This window comes from Haliaeetus leucocephalus, unplaced genomic scaffold (genome assembly GCF_000737465.1).
Source record: "Haliaeetus leucocephalus isolate CR32 unplaced genomic scaffold, Haliaeetus_leucocephalus-4.0 Scaffold406, whole genome shotgun sequence".
Taxonomy (NCBI): domain Eukaryota; kingdom Metazoa; phylum Chordata; class Aves; order Accipitriformes; family Accipitridae; genus Haliaeetus; species Haliaeetus leucocephalus.
Genome location: NW_010972842.1, coordinates 9375944 through 9393040, shown reverse-complemented (window position 1 = coordinate 9393040; position 17097 = coordinate 9375944). Strand labels below are relative to the sequence as shown.

Sequence of the window (17097 nt, the reverse complement as noted above, 5' to 3'; positions counted from 1 at the left end):
GTACAAATGTCACCAAGGCAATGCTTATTCTAAATTACACCAGCATCACCCACCACACACAAAAAAAACCCCAAACCTTAGAGGTATACATAACTATTTTTAATCTTTGTCTGTAAAAATAAACATTCAGAAGTGTATAAATGTGGGACAAGAAACTCACTGAAATTTTACAGCGAAGGAAAAATACTCTCCCCTGATATTTATAATTCTCCATATTTTTTCATTTCTTTAATAGAAAAAAAAATACAGGTCCAACAGACCTTTAACCTGCCCCGAGCCTGGGCTGAGCTGGTGCTGCCTGCAGCACCACGGAGAGCTCCACAGCACCGAGGCCGCGGGCAGCGCTTGGGACAAACCCCGTCCGTCCGTCCATCCGTCCGTCCCGCTGCACCATCCGTCCGTCCCGCTGCACCGGCGGGGCCGCGGTACCGACCGCTGCGCTACGGTCTCTGCTTCCCGGGACACAAGCCAAAACCACTCCGGAGAGCCAAGTCTTTCTGTACGTACATGTACAGACTCCTCACATGGTGCACAAAATACAAGCCTCAGATCCTACTAGTTCTGCTTTTCAAGAAGTTCTTCCCTAAATACTTCAATCTTGTTTAAAATCTCTCCATTAAAATGATCATCTTTTTATCTTGTTACTAGAAATACATTTTTCTTTTAATGTGGTCATAACTGCCAAATTTCTCTCCGTCAGGTTGTCTCTTGCAACCTTGGATCTCAGTGTTAAGCAGAATTAAGGACACAGAAAAGCAGAATAGTAGTTCTGGAGAACAGAATGCCTGTTCTCTCTCCCTCACATCCCATGCACGTACACGTAAAACAGCATTAATAGACCACAAGGAGTCTATGGCCAAGGTGCTATAAGGACCAAGGACAGAAGCAGTGCTTCAAGTCAAGTATTTTTTTTTTTTTTTAGAGACTACTGCTGTCCCATTACACAAAAAAAACCTCAAAAAAACAAACCCACCAAATACCACACCAACCCCCCCCAACCAAAACCCACTTCATTAAAAGTTTTAATATATGATTTAGAAACAATAAATTTAAGCAACAAAGCATGAACTATTTTAATCCTGCTTTATGTAAAACTGCTGTATTTTATATAGTGTTTGCATTTTCAAATACCTAGTTCTTTCTCTGTTTGGTCAGATACAGACTGCAAGTCTTGCTGCTCTGAAGACTGTGCTGGTAATGAAGTTGTCTCTGTTGTGCTTTGACTGACTGTTTCTGCTTCTCCCAACTCTCCTTCAATCATGGCAGTGATACCACGGACAAGATCCAGTAAACAGTGAAATGCCACTGACATGGCATAGCCTTCAGGAATCGTAGGTGGCTCTACTTTGTCCAGCATTTCCAAACTAAAAAAATGAAAGCATGACAAGCATGTAATAGTACCACTGTGATTAAAAACGGTAACAAAAGAACAAGATTGCAAATGAATGTTAAGTACAAACAGGCCCCAAACACCATCCTTCAAGATTTATAGCAACTCAAGAAAAAAAATTCCTTGATTAATCAAGTCATTAAGTAAAAGAGTAAATGAGTCACTAAATAAAATAGTAAATGAAAGAGTACAAACCCTGAGCACTGTATTTAGATCTGCAAATAAATATTTTAAAAAATTAACACATGTAAGCAAGCATCACTGAATGAATTATTCTACTTATATTATTATTTTACTTCAAGCCACTGCAACAGAACCTATTCAGAACACAAGGACATAGGAACAACAGAGGAAATAGGTCAGGAAGTCATGACACTGTGAACATAGTTATAACAAATTGAGAACAATCAGATGTTCCATTATTATCTTTGAGTCCATATGACCAGAAAAGCCTGTCATAGCTAGATAATATATAACCAAATATTCATCACCTACATGCATAGGTAAACAATGGAAGATATTTGTACAAAGAATAAATGTCTACATGATTCACTGCTGAAAACCATTCAATTAAAACATCATTATGCTGGAACTGCAGCCTCGTTGCCGCTTTTCTTCATATTTTACTTTAAATGTACATAAAGCACTGCTGAGTTACAAATCCAGCAGGAAACAGATTCTAGCTGCCACAGCAGCAGCAACTACACAAGGAGAGACAGTCTGTTACAAAAACTACCTGCTACCCCAACAACCACTATTTCATCATTTGCTCTACAAACTTCTCTTTAAAAGGGCCAGGCATTCCAGCTACTATATACCAAAGACACTTTTGTACTGTAGTGTTACCACTCTTTTCTGCACAAAGGAGTTTCCTTCTCCCAAACACATAACACTTCAGCTATTACCTCTAATTTGCTGCAGATGGCTGCCTTAGATATCTGGGGGCATAGGCAGTATAGGGAAATCAAATGGTCAACATTTCACCCTCTGTCTACAAGTAAGTGTGTACATATCTATGGCTCTGTTAAAATTATTAATGGGTTTTATAGTTACAATGTACCTGTGAGGTAGAGGTCATGTACTCTTACTTTCAAAGACTGCAAAGCAAACTGCTGAATAAATGAAGCGAGTTGTTACAGTTACATGGGAATGGCCATGAAAAATTTTGAATAATCTTTGTCTATTCCTCTAAAAAAAATACTTACTTCCTCATGTAAAGAGGAAGACAAGGCAGAGTGGTCTGGGAAGAGACAGGCCCACACTGGCAAAAAGACTCTGCTAGCTCTGTTCACAATTCTTATCTTCAGTTAAATTGTTGTGTAGAAATACAAGATGTGGCCATTGTCTGAAAATCTAATGGCAGCAGTAAGAGAGAATCAGTGCTAGGATGTGACCCAAATCTACAGTTACAGTTAGTCATCTCCTTACATGCAAGGACGACAAACGTACAAGATAGGAGAAAAACTGCTGACATGACATGCTAGCAACAATTCTGCAATCTTACACAAAAGAAAAAAAGAATGCAAAAATTACTCAGAGGGAATCATGGAGTCACTAAGGGATCCAAAGGTAAAGATACAAGCAAGTTCAATGCAGCACAGGAGACTGTGATGGTGACTGCAATGTCCTTGAGCCAGTTAAGAATATAAAGTAAGAGAAAAGAAAAGGAAGAAAAGCAGGAGGTGTTATTAGCTGGCCAAAGCATGACCTAGCTTTCATCCACTTTTGTTAAAAATTTGCATTTCCTGAGAACAGTCAGGTAATCTAAAATAACATTCATGGCCACTGCTGGAACAAAAAGCGAAGTCAACACATAACAAGTTAAACTATTGAAATCTGAGGATGAATTTATCCTTCTGAGTCTCAAAGGCAGAAAAAGGAGTTTCTACCTTAAAAAAAGCATTGAGATCCAGGCTATTTGCTGATTTCACTGAGTATTATTTGTATGCCAAAATTTCACGGGCTGTACAAGTAACTTTCAATTTGGAAGAGATTGACCTTCAATGGTCATGAAAAAAATTCCACTATTTCAAAAGTAATGTAGTATTCACAGCTCTAAACTGAGAGCACCATCTCCATTATACAAAGTCACGACAAAATAATTGGTCACTCTAAGAAGCATTCACAGTCTAACCTTCATATATAGGTCAATATATTGTTTGGAATAACAACCTGGCCAATATCTACCACAATATCCCATTCAATAAAAACTGTAAATACAGTAAAGCTGGTGTAAGAAAGCTATTTTTCACTCCCACTGCTGTCCCATTTGCTTAATGCCCCTAATATTTGCCATTACACAACCCAGCAAAAGATATTCTAATATTGTTATACACTGTAGTGAGGCCTAAAAGTGAAGAGTTAATACAGCAACAGTATGATAGAAAAAAATCCAACAGATGCTAAAGCCATAGGGGACATTTGGATCAGAATCCAGAGCATTCATACAAAATAGCAAAATATCAGAAGACCTCATGGCACCAACAAAAAGAAAATCCATAATACACTTCAATGCCAGAGAAATCAAGACCTCAATATTCACTAATAAAAAAATCCTTAAACTGTCAAGTTGGACATTAAAACATTTCTTATATATATTTTCAAAAAGATAGAGGTACTTACTAGGTAGCTTTAGCACTGCCTTGTACTGTTACATTCAGGATAGGTATCCAAGTGCCTCTGTACTCAAAAGCAGGTAATACAGTTGCACCTCCTCCCACTCCAAGCACTCCCGGGTTAGTCTGTGCTGAGCCAGTATTCCCCGATGCATTGCTTCCTGTTCCAAAAAACAAACTGATAAAATTAACTAATCTCATTTTAGTGATCAGCAAACATCCTTTTTCTATATTTAATTTTTGAGATACACAGATTAATATGAGATGTCCTGCTCAATAACAAAAACCAACAACAACACAATTTTTGAGCTCCCTCTGCTGTCTAAAACACAATCTTATGTGCAAAGCAATCAGTTCAAGAAGCACAGTTGATTGATGCCAACTGCCTTATTTTCAGCCAGAATAAAATGTTTCTGTGAAAGGTACAGCAGCATTCATAAGATTCTGTGAACGAACTAAACTTACGTGGTCTTAAGAAAACAATATATATTTTAGTGAAGAGTCTGACAGATATTTAAAAGTTAAGGATTATTTGAATAGTTGCATCTAGAACTCACTAGTAGGAAAGAGAGGTTAGTCATTCCAAGGAAAGAGATCAACACAAACTTTAAAGATTTCAGAAATGTAAAAGTTCTCAAAGAGAACTGCAACGTTTGAATCTGTTCCATGCCAAGGTAGAAGAAAACAAACCACACCAGGGAAGAGCTGACAACGTGCCAACCAACAGCTAGGAGGAAACAAACGTTGGTTCCAATTCAAGAAGCCAAAAAAAGCAAATAAAAGGAATTCTGTATATATAAGACTTGCTACATATAGAAGGAGGTCTATACTTACTAGGAGTAAGTACCACAAGTTCAAGACTCTCTCTGTACAGACAATGGGGAAAGAAGGGCAGAGTTGCCAAGAAGGCGACTCACAGCATGTAATACATCAGTGTAACAACTGCCATTTTCATGTGCTCGCTTTTAACGTGCAGGGAGATTAAATTACTAATTTAGGCAATATGAATACACACAGAAGCCTATGTATACACTTTAACACAGTAAAGCTTAATAGACTGAAACAACAAAACCATACTGCTAAACAGAAATGGTTAACCAAACACTGCCACTAACACAAACACAGTTATACCGGTGTCATTTTCTGTGATACCACTGAGCAGACACATATAACTATTTTTATATCAACATAACTCCTTAAAGTGGTAAAAAAGCTTACATTACACCAGTATAATAAAAGTGACACAAAACTTAGGTAGATGCAGCATTCAACTTCTATGAAACAGCTACCTTGTTGCAAAACTGAGGCTCAAAAGCCAACTACAGGTGTACAAGACAGCCTGCTACAACAGGACTATCGTTATAATCAGAAGACTCAGTTTGAAAGTTAGGTTGCATTGACCTGCTTTTTGCATGTTAGACATGGCCATAGGAGGAAAAGTGGCAGAAAGACAAATGCATGAGAAAGACACATGAGAAATACTCGGGCAGAAAGAAGTAGTGAAAATGTAAAGGAGAAAACAAACTGGAACAGTAAGCCAGAGAAATAGCAACAGCACTAAGGGTATGACCCTACTGCAGTGCTGTTTCAAACGAAGGCAAAATTTAAGTTTTCAGGGGAATGAGTATTTTAGAATGTCTTCTTATATGTGCATGTTACACGATGAAAAGCGCTCTCCTGATTTACCTTAAGTGGATTAAACTAACCCAGAAATAATACTGACAGAAATGTTCTATCAGCTTCCATACAGCCCACTATTGAACAACCGCTACTGACACAAATTTTTTCACATTATCAATGCTAACACCAACTTGGAATTCAGACTTCATGATTGAACCCTGGAAGGTGTGAGTCTAAACCCAGACTTTTTAATGTTTATTAGTTTAATAGTAGATATGATTGATAATAATTATACTTTATCTGTTTATTATCTCTTTTAAGAGGGCATGTCAAAAGACACCCTTCGAAATTGTTTTTATTTTGTTTGTTGCTGAGGCCTCTGCTTCCAGAACTATGGGAAGAAGCAGAGAGCCTTAACTCGGACATAAACACCTGCAAAAGCATTAACAGGAGGACCATTTCTTCTTCTAGAAATAAAGATATACCTAGTGAAATGCCAAAACCCTGGCTGCAAGAAAAGACAATCAAGTTTAGTTTCAGTAACTGACTGTTTTCAGCTTACAGGAAAAGCAAAGATCATCTGTAAAACAGATCTTTCTTTCTACCTCTTGGCTTCATCAGTCCAGTTTTGCCCCTGAACATACAGAAGAATTAGCTATTGCCTCCCAGGAGGAAGCAAACACACGCTGTCTTACTACTTCACTTGCACGCTGCCATAAATGACATCCCCGCACAAGGAGACAGAAATCAGATTTGTTATAGTCAGAAGTTGGAAATAATTCCCCCAGAATTTCCCTCAGATGAGTAGTGAACCAAGGAGCTTGGTTGCTGTAGAAGCAGATACAAATGCAGCAGCACTGCTCTGCTGACTGTGGGCTACATCTTCCCCACAACACAGGTAGATAAAATCACCTGTTGTACCAGACCTGAAAACACTAGTTTTTCCTCAAGCTAGCTTTTCATCTCAATGAACACCTCAATGAACAATGAGCATGAAAGTACAGAACTGTACCAAGCCAAATGTATATACTGAATCAAATCAGAATTTATTATTACAAGAAAATGCTGGAAAATTAAAATGATAGCAAGGACAAAGCTTTACCAGTTTGGTTTGGCATCACTGATGTGTTCCCTGTGCTTGGCACAAGAAATAGTGACTGGATGAAGGACCCCAGTGCATTCACAATATCACGGAAAACTTTTGTGGAATGTTGCTTCATATCATACGATTGACAAAAGGACCTGGAAAGTATTTTATAAAATACAGTAAGTATTTGACAAATTAGGTACTAAAAGCATATTTTCCAGCAACTTCCCACTCCCCTCCAATCTGTAGACTAAAAGCACATTTTAACTGCAAGTATTTAGGTAAATAATAATATTTAGTTTTAGGTAAATGCTCCTTTGACACTGGTAAGACCAAGAGGGTTTGGAATACTCAGAAAACTGTAATTCAGCCCTTCCTGGATAATAAGCATTGCCTAGTGCTTTATAAAAAAATTATCTTGAAGAGTTTATTGCATTTAAGTTTCTAAATATTTACAGTGTTTTAAGAAGCATTTTCCACTGAGAAAAAAAAAGAAAAATTCTTAAATTTTATGTGGAAGGGAAACTTAATATATTTAATACCTTAATAGCTGAGGCTGCACACAAAGCCTGTGAATAGATTCTACCGCAACAGCTCTTAGCCACTGTGGTTTGTCTGCATCCAGAAACTTAACGAGCAATGACAGGAAGATTTCACATTCTGTTACCTAAAAGATACAGTTTATAGCTATTAAATCAAAAGAAAAAGGCTCCTACAAAATATTTTCTCCAAAAAACTTCTGTTTCATCTTAGGAGTTCCATCCCAGCAAGTTTTGCACAGGATCTAAAAAACCCCTTCAACAAGCATTTACTCAAAATTATATAAAAAGAATACCTAATAATAATAATTTTTTTGCCAAGCTAACACCACATATGCAATTGTATTGAAGGAGTTAAATTCCTCACAGACATCACATTAAAGTTCTTGCATGTGCTACAGTAAACCAATGTAACTGAAAAAAATCTTTTTTTTAGCAAATATCTAAAATTTGTGAGGTAAGAACAGCTGAACATGCGGTTTTTATGCACATTCTGTCAACAGCTTTAGCAACACAAGTCAAAAGCATCTTAGCAAGTATTAACAAGGCACAGCAATTAACATTATCTCAAGCCAGGCAAACAACGTAAGATCAAAAGGTTCCCAAAACTTTAACTGAAAGGCAGTTAAGTACAGAAAAGAGAACAGCTAATCTACTCTGAGAATTTATACAAGCCCATGTTTAATAAAATCATACATGTAGAATACATGTAAACAAATACACGTAAGAGGAAAAGAATATTTAGACTTTTCTTCCTTCAGTATACATCAACAGTTCCCAAGAACTAATTTATACTATTTCTGATCACAGTACTGGCACATACACAGAAAAACAGAATTGCATAAAGAAAATTTGAACATTCTTACCAGCAAACTGTAAAACTGCTTAATCAAAACAGAAACTACTCTCAGCAAACGCATGCAGATGGGGAAGTATGGTTTTTCCACTGGTGCTGGGGAAGATGATGTGCTGGAACCTTGCCTGAATTTGATATTTGGGGAGAAGAGCTTTATAACAAGAGGGCATACCCTTTCTTTAAGAAGAAAACTGAATTCCTGATGCTGAAAAAGAAAACACAACAAATTATAAGTAGATATTCTTTAATTGCTACGAGTAGCTCTGATTATGCATCTTATTTACATTTACTGTTATGACCAAGCACTCTGAAGTCATGTAAATGTTGGTATAAATTACACACTCAGGAAATGAAAAGGAAGAACGACAGACACCATTGTAAAGCTACGACAAAGCATGATGAAATTACATGGTCAGGTTCATACCATGCACCCCTCTTCCTGTATTTTGCAAACTGAAATAGGCTGCTAATACATCATTTATTATATATTTAATTTTTTTATTTAGCTACTGTCTGCTAAAATGTGTTACTGTAGGATCATGGTGCATTTATATGCAGTAGATCCACACAATTCATAGTCATGATTCTTGCTGCTTTGCAAGTGGGGCGAGGTTAATGTTTTCATAGAAATAACAATGCCACGAACTAAGTTACAGAGCTGTCATAAATCACGCAAGATAAGAAAATGCATCTCTGGAGAAGATATAAATGGCAAAAAAAAAGTGAAACAGTACAACATGCTTGACAAAATGCAAGAATAAAGTGTATAAAAATAGAAAAAGTGGACGAAAAGCACACACTACTTTTATATCATAAAACCCCAACATGTAAAAGCTACAAGTTCTTTTGAAAAGTAGGACTCATGCTAAATTAAAGAGGAGTTAACGAAGTGTAAATTTTACTACCCATGTGAACAAAAGTCTTCCTATTTTCCCTCCAAGAACTACTCACTTGTAAAAACACTTGTGGAAAGTCATTGAGGACTGACTCAAGAAGTTCGAGGCCAAATGTCCGGGTCATTTCTGTCATACCCACAAGCCAGTAGGGAGCATCAGCATTAACTAACTGACAAAGATCCTTAAAAAGAAATACAGTAACATTTACATTTTCTGCACAGTCCTGTACCGCCATAAGTTTTCTGAGTCTACACCAAAATCTACACTCTCTCCCTCTTTTGCAATGAGTAATCTTCCCATTTCAACATAATTTTTCCTCAAATACTTCTTTTACATAAATTATTAAGCAAAAAACTTCTTAAAAGAAATTTTAAATTTTGCTGGTATACTTGTAGCAATTATCTTCATTCCTGTCCCGAAAAATATCTCAAGACCAGTGAGTTTGCTAAGTCAAGAAGATTTTTATTGGCGTGATGAATACAGCTACTACTTTTCATTATATACTTGACTTTAATATACAATACCAAGCACAAGAAGCAAGACTGAACTACAGTAGCAGTATTTGGTTCATGGAAAAAGAATCTTGAATTTAATGCAGACATGCATGCTTAGCTATTATTTAAGATTTATAGTAAAACATTTTCCTAGGCTGCTTTGTCTTCATTTTCCAATCATCTCCCTGGGAAACAGCATTTCATTGTCAATTACAATAAATGCGCCATAAGAAAGCCTGAGACTCTGGTTAAGGACCTTGTCAATATGCCAATAGCAAATTTTTGAAATTTCTTACAGAGATGTAGAAGCACCAAGTTGTAACTGCAAATGTATAAATATATGCTCCCCAACTACCTGAAAAAGCATATAAGCATCTTTAGCACATGGCTTCAGTGTACTGACAGATCTTCTGTTACTATTTCCTTGAACTGCAACTGGCTGGTCAACAGTGTCTGTGTAGAAACAAAAATCGGTTTTGTGAACAAAGGAACTGTTGAAAATCAAGTATGCATTAAGTGTTGTTACAAAAAGATTCTAGGAGAATGGTCAGGTAATTCTTCTGCAACTTATCATGTCTACAGAAATAAACACAAGTGAATACCAAAGAGCATCAATACCAAGCACTTCTTTCCAATAAATTTTCTCTTCAGAACTACTACTGCCGTGTATTTCACACTCAGTAATCTAAGTTATCTTTACCTCAAATGACACCCTCACCTCAAATTCCTTCACAATACTACCCTGAAGACCAGTTCTCACAACTTGAAAAAAAATCTGGGTTTTATATATTGCTGTACTGACATGGACTGACACAACAGCTAAGGATTTAATCTCCTTTGAATACAAGTAAATGTATAAAAGACAGTAAAAATTAATAATGCCTGTGATTTTTTTTAATAACATTTAGAGACTTTTTACTACTTCTTTATCTGAAAAAGATAAGCATCTGATGTGTGTCCAAAAAACAGGTTAATACAAGCAAGCAGAGTAAGAAGAATGCCCACCTTTGTATCGTTCATCTTCAGCAACCACTCTCTCAAATACAACAGTAACTACCTGCCGCACTGTAGCTGCTGCAGTATTATTTGTTATATTATCTTTTGTGAAGTGCAATCGAAAACAAAGTACAATTGCCTGAAAGAGAAGGGGAAAAAAAAAAACCCCACCTTACAACAATATATTTTCATCTTTTAGCTAAGAGTCAAGAAAGCCGATTGAGGAATGCTTTCCACTACAGTTTGCCAAAAGGTTGCCCGAAAAAAAATATTTGTTTTAATAATTTTAAACTTGAAGAATCAGAATAAATTTTATACATTACCCTAGCCAAAAACCTCTTCAGTAATCCTCCCCAAGGTAATCTAAAGTGGTATTAACTGAAGACACTATGATACGCCAATAAAACTACAATCATCATACAGAGACTATACAGTAATCAACCACATAAAACAACTTACATGAATATTAATGTTAAAAGGACATTAGGATTATACAGTTAATCACAGAGAGGTCAGTCAACTCCAAAGCTAAAATACCATTCCTCTCCTATGTTAAATCACAATACTTTCACAACCATGTTGCCTCGTCTGCTATTATTCCTAAGGTGCTCATTTTAATGTGTCATTGTGCCAGCACTGACCTGAATACTGTTTCCCATTGGATTCTGTATTACCTCTAACACGTAAATTAATACTTACTTATTTTATAATGAACTTTGAAAATTAATATCTGTATGTGTAGTGAAACCTGTATTTCTTGTTCTTTTGTCCTTATTCTGTGTTCTTGCACTTCCATGAACCTCAACCACACCCGGCGATAGCTTCTTTTTCCTGTAAATGATTTGTGGACCCTGCTCAGATGGTATCCCCATTTTAGTTTGAAATTTTACAACACAATCATACACTTCTGGGCTTTTGGAAGACACTGCACGATTCTCTAGGTGAATCATAGAATCGTTTAGGTTGGAAAAAACCTTTAAGTTCATTGAGTCCAACCATTAGCCTAAGATTGCCAAGTCCACTACTAAACCATGTCCCTAAGCACCACATCTACAGGTCTTTTAAATCCCTCCAGGGATGGTGACTCAACCACTTCCCCTGGGCAGCCTGTTCCAATGCTTGACAACCCTTTCAGTAAAAAAATTTTTCCTAATATCCAGTCTAAACCTCCCCTGGCACAACTTGAGGCCATTTTCTCTCGTCCTATCACTTGTTACTTGGGAGAAAAGACCAACCCCCACCTCACTACACCCTCCTTTCAGGTGGTTGTAGAGAGCGATAAGGTCTCCCCACAGCCTCCTCTTCTCCAGACTAAACAGCCCCAGCTCCCTCAGCTGCTCCTCATCAGACTTGTGCTCCAGGCCCCTCACCAGCTTGGTTGCCCTTCTCTGGACACGCTCCAGCACCTCCATGTCTTTCCTGCAGTGAAGGGCCCAAAACTGAACACAGGACTCGAGGTGTGGCCTCACCAGTGCCCAGTACAGGGGGATGATCACCTCCCTGCTCCTGCTGGCCACACTATTTCTGATACAGGCCAGCATGCTGTTGGCCTTCTTGGCCACCTGGGCACACTGCTGGCTCATATTCAGCTGGCTGTCGACCAGCACCCCCAGGTCTTTCTCTGCCGGGCAGCTTTCCAGCCACTCTTCCCCAAGCCTGCAGCACTGCATGGGGTTGTTGTGACCAAAGTGCAGGACCAGGCACTTGGCCTTATTGAACTTCATACAGTTGGCCTCAGCCCATCGATCCAGCCTGACCAGATCTCTCTGTAGAGCCTCCCTACCCTCAAGTAGATCGACCCTGCCTCCCAGCTTGGTGTGGTCTGCAAACTTACTGAGGGTGCACTCCATCCCCTCATCAAGACCACTGATAAAGATATTAAACAGAACGGGGCCCAACACTGAGACCTGGGGAACACCACTTGTGACCCGCCGCCAACTGGATTTAACCCCATTCACCACCACTCTTTGGGCCCAGCTATCCAGCCAGTTTTTTTACCCAGCAAAGAGTACGCATGCCCAGACCACAAGCAGCCAGTTTCTCCAGGAGAGTGCTGTGGGAAACGGTGTCAAAGGCCTTACTGAAGTCCAGGTAGACAACATCCACAGCCTTTCCCTCATCCACTAGGCGGGTCACCTGGTCATAGAAGGAGATCAGGTTGGTCAAGCAGGACCTGCCTTTCATGAACCCATGCTGACTGGGCCTGATCCCCTGGTTGTCCTGCATGTGCCCCATGATGACACTCAAGATGATCTGCTCCATAACCTTCCCTGGCACGAAGGTCAGAATGGCAGGCCTGTAATTCCCTGGATCCTCCTTCCGGCCCTTCTTGTACATGAGCGTCACATTTGCTAACTTCCAGTCAACTGGGACCTCCCCAGTTAGCCAGCACTGCTGATAAACAGAAGAGGCTTGGTAAGCACTTCTGTCAGCCCCCTCAGTTCCCTGGAGTGGATCCCATCCAGCCCCATAGACTAAATGGTGTAGCAGGTCGCTAACCCTTTCCCCTTGGATTATGGGGGTTTCATTCTGCTCCCCATCCCCGTCTTCCAGCTCAGGGGCCTGGGCACCCACAGAACAACTGGTCTTACTATTAAAGACTGAGGCAAAGAAGGCATCAAGTACCTCAGCCTTTTCCTCATCCTTTGTCACTATGTTTTCCCCCACATCCAATAAAGGATGGAGATTCTCCTTAGCCCTCCTTGTATTTCTAGAAACATTTTTAATTGTCTTTTACAGCAGTAGCCAGATGAAAGTCTAGTTGGGCTTTGGCCCTTCTAATTTTCTCCCTGCAAAACCTCATGACATCCTTATAGTCCTCCTGAGAGGCCTGCTCCTTCTTCCAAAGTTCATAAACTCTCCTTTTTTCCCCAAGTTCCAGCCAAAGCTCTCTGTCCAGCCAGGCCAGTGGTCTTCCCCGCCAGCTCGTCTTTTGGCACATGGGGATGGCCTGCTGTGTCATTAAGATTTCCTTCTTGAAGAATGCCCAGCCTTCCTGGACTCCTTTGCTCTTCAGGACTGCCTCCAAAGGGACTCTGTCGACCAGTTTCCTAAACAGGCCAAATCTGCCATCCAGAAGTCCAAGGCAGCAGTTCCACTGACCCCTGTCTTACTTCTCCAAGAATTGAAAACTCTATCATTTCGTGATTGCTATGCCCAAGGTGGCCTCCAACCATCACATCACCCACAAGTCCCTCTCTGTTCACAAACAACAAGTACGGCACCTTCCCTAGTTGGCTCACCTACCAGCTGTGTCAGGAGGTTATCTTCCACACACTCCAGGAACCTCCTAGGCCGTTTCCTCTCTGCTGTCTTGTATTTCCAGCAGACATCTGGTCAGTTGAAGTCCCCCACAAGAACAAGGGCTAGCAATTGTGAGTCTTCTCCCAGACGCTTATAGAATATTTCATCTGCCTCTTCATCCTGGTTGGGTGGTCTATAACAGACTTCCACCATGATAACTGCCTTGTTGGCCTTCTCCCTGATTCTTACCCATAAACACTCAACTCTATTGTCACCATCGTTAAGCTCTAGACAATAAAAACACTCCCTAACATACAGGGCTACCCCACCACCTCTTCTTCCTTGCTTATCCCTTCTGAAGAGTTTATAGCCAGCCATTGCAGCACTCCAGTTGTGTGAGTCATCCTACCGTGTTTCCATTATGGCAACTATATCATAGTTTTCCTGCTGCACAATGGCTTTCAGCTCCTCCTGTTTGTTGCCCATGCCGTGTGCATTGGTGTAGATGAACTTCAGCTGGGCTACTGATTGCGCCACCTTTTTGGAGGGATAAGCCCTACTTCCTACGTGACTGTTCTCAGGCGCTTTCGTGGTTTCCAACACACCAATAACCCTTGCATCTTTGCTGCCACATGGATCTCCATCACCTACCTCCACTGAGATGGCAGACCAAAGGACCTTGCTAGCATACCATCCCTCGAACACTGGCATGCTGCCCCCACACTTCTCTCTAGTGAGTGAGTCTGGTTTTATCCCTTTCCCCCTTCAAATCCAGTTTAAAGCTCTTTCAGTGAGCCCTGCTAACTCCTGTGCAAAGATCCTTTTCCCCCTTTGAGACAGGTGTACCCTGTCTGTTGCCAGTAGGGCTGGTGTCATGTAAACCAAGCCATGATCAAAAAACCAGAAAATTCTGCCAGTGACACCAGGCTTGGAGGTAGGTACTGATCTGCTGGCTCTTCCTGTTTCTTCCCTCATCATTTCCTGCAACTGGAAGGATAGAGGAGAACACCACTTGTCCTCCTGATCTCTTATCCAGTCATCCCAAGGCCCTGAAGTCTCTCTTGATTGCCCTCAGACTTGTTGCTGCAACTTCATTGCTGCCTATCTGAAAAATCAATAATGGATAATAATCTGAGGGCCATACCAGAATAGGAAGCCTTCTCTTCACATCTTTAACCTGAGCCCCAGGGAGGCAGCAGACTTCCCTAAGAAGTGGGTCTGGTCTGGATATTGGGCCTTCTGTTCCCTTCAGAAGGGAGTCTTCTATGACAATGACCAGTCTTTTTTTCTTTATGGAAGCAGTTTTGATGCAGGGCGTAGGTCCGACTTAACCTCAGTGACACCTCCAAGCTAGATGAACCATTGTCCTCATTATTGCCCAGCTCCAGTCCTGAGAAGTTCCCAATCTGCCCTCATTGCTCTAGAAAATCCCTGTGGGCAGCAATGGTCTCCTGATATTGATGAACCCCAGTTCAACTGGGGGACCTCTGCTTTCACCAGTTTGTGACCCCTTTCCTTAAAGAAGCCAGCAATCTCATCACATGTTTGAACTGCGATGGCTGTATGCCAGCTCAGCACCTACTGTCCATTCTAGGCTCCGACAGCGTATTAACAATAACAACAGTGAAGCAGGAGAAGTTAAAACAGAAGTAAATTTCTTCACTGAGAGGGTGGTTGGTCATGGCAACAGGCTCCCCAGGGAAGTGGTCATGGCACCAAGCCTGTCAGAGTTCAAGGAGAATCTGGACGCTTTTAGTCAACATGGTTTAGTTTTAGGTAGTCCTGCAAGGAGCAGGGAGTTGGACTCGATGATCCTTATGGGTCCCTTCCAACTTGAGATATTCTGCGATTATTGTTTGATTCCACTTGCAGAGCCTCATACCTATTATGCAAGGGCACCTGGGAAGGTGGGGTAGTCAGAGAGGAGACATGCCTGCTGCACCAGGCAGGAATTTTTTGCCCTTGCACCCTATACCTTAAGTCACTGTGTTCAGCCAGGCAGGGAGAGGATACGGAATCCTCTGTATCACGCGTCCTGTCTGCCTGTTGGGCCTGTCTCAGGGAAGGTAGGGTGCAGTTCCAGTAGTCTCTCTCTCTCTCGCACTCCCTGATACTCCTCAACCTACTCACCTCCTCCCAGAGCTCTGTCACTAAGCAGAGGAGTTCCTCTCCCCGGGCGCACCTCCCACAGCTCTGCTCACCGTCCTGTCCTGGCGTAAGAGCAGGGCACGGCCCGCAGCCCGACACCTGGCTGGCAGCGTGTTCCTACCAGAGCTCTGTCTGGGCAGCTGCATCAGTCGTGGTGGCTGCAAAGCTTAGAGAGGTCATGGCTTTCTGCCAGGTGGATACCATGGCTTCCTGGTCGAGCTGGCAGAGCTTCAGCACCCTTCCTGCACGCCCTTCCACGCAAACTGCTGTGCCAGGTCCTGTTGGCTAGCGCTCCCCAAGGACTTCTTTCATACGTGGCTGGGGGGCTTGCCTGTCACTGCTCCTGGCCCTGCCCAGGTCCCAACAGCCTCCGTGGCGCGAGCTGCAGGCTCCCGGCACCGATCTTGGCTCCCTTTCAGGTTCCCCCAGTTCGGGAAACCCCCTGTGCATTGCACTGGAGCACTCCGCTGCAGATCCTGCCGGCACTGGAGCTGCCTGTCTCAGCAACTCAAATAATCTAACGGCAGTCCCTGTATCAAGGGGTTTTTCAAGATGGTTTGCCAGTAATTTTCTTAATTTACATCAGTCAAGCTGAAACATGAACATGCAATATATGTCTGGCTCAAACTGATTTTCTCTAAGAACTTTTCAGCATGGAAAAAAAAAAAACAACTTTCAAATATTTCTTGAAAGGACCTTGGAGGGGGAATGACAAACAAACCATTGCACCATTTTACCCATGCCAAGTAATGCTTATATTTGGTGAACTGAGAAACTCTGGTAATTCCAGGCCTTGGACAACACCAAGAAATTTTACAGGATATTGCTCTGTCAGGAATGTTTTTTTTCCTAACCCTGTCACAGCCTGGCCAAATTTGACTATACATTTCTAAATGTACTAGATTTTAACATGCACTAAGGAAATTGTTAGATGTACAGCAATTAGATTCTCCGGTAATTGTATTATGTGAGCATGCTTCTGGATCAGGTCACAAGACAAAAGAAAGATGTGCTGGGAAAGACCTTCCCTACTTATTTGACACTGCTGCACCCACATGCTCTTCTGGTTGGTTGGTGTCCAAAAGGAGAAAGTTCCTAGATGTTAGAGAGATGACCAAATAAAGGATGTTGAAAAAATGTGTTTGGAAGACACACACAAATAAGGTAAGTGAAATAGGATGTAGATACCAAGAACCTAAGAATTAGGGGGGGG

The 17097-nt window shown here is 41.0% G+C and overlaps 1 protein-coding gene across 5 annotated transcripts in view; it reads right to left on the bottom strand.

Annotated features, from left to right (window-relative positions):
* Positions 1 to 17097, bottom strand: part of MON2 (MON2 homolog (S. cerevisiae)) — a 76259-nt gene that overhangs the window by 52289 nt on the left and 6873 nt on the right. For all 5 annotated transcript variants that reach the window (XM_010574097.1, XM_010574099.1, XM_010574100.1 and 2 more), the window contains exons 4-11: positions 10503 to 10632; positions 9853 to 9950; positions 9059 to 9184; positions 8118 to 8312; positions 7255 to 7379; positions 6728 to 6867; positions 4013 to 4166; positions 1132 to 1364 (exon numbers count right to left, since the gene is read on the bottom strand). In XM_010574097.1, coding sequence (XP_010572399.1) covers positions 1132 to 1364; positions 4013 to 4166; positions 6728 to 6867; positions 7255 to 7379; positions 8118 to 8312; positions 9059 to 9184; positions 9853 to 9950; positions 10503 to 10632 — 1201 coding nt within the window. The remainder of the gene's footprint in view (positions 1 to 1131; positions 1365 to 4012; positions 4167 to 6727; positions 6868 to 7254; positions 7380 to 8117; positions 8313 to 9058; positions 9185 to 9852; positions 9951 to 10502; positions 10633 to 17097) is intronic.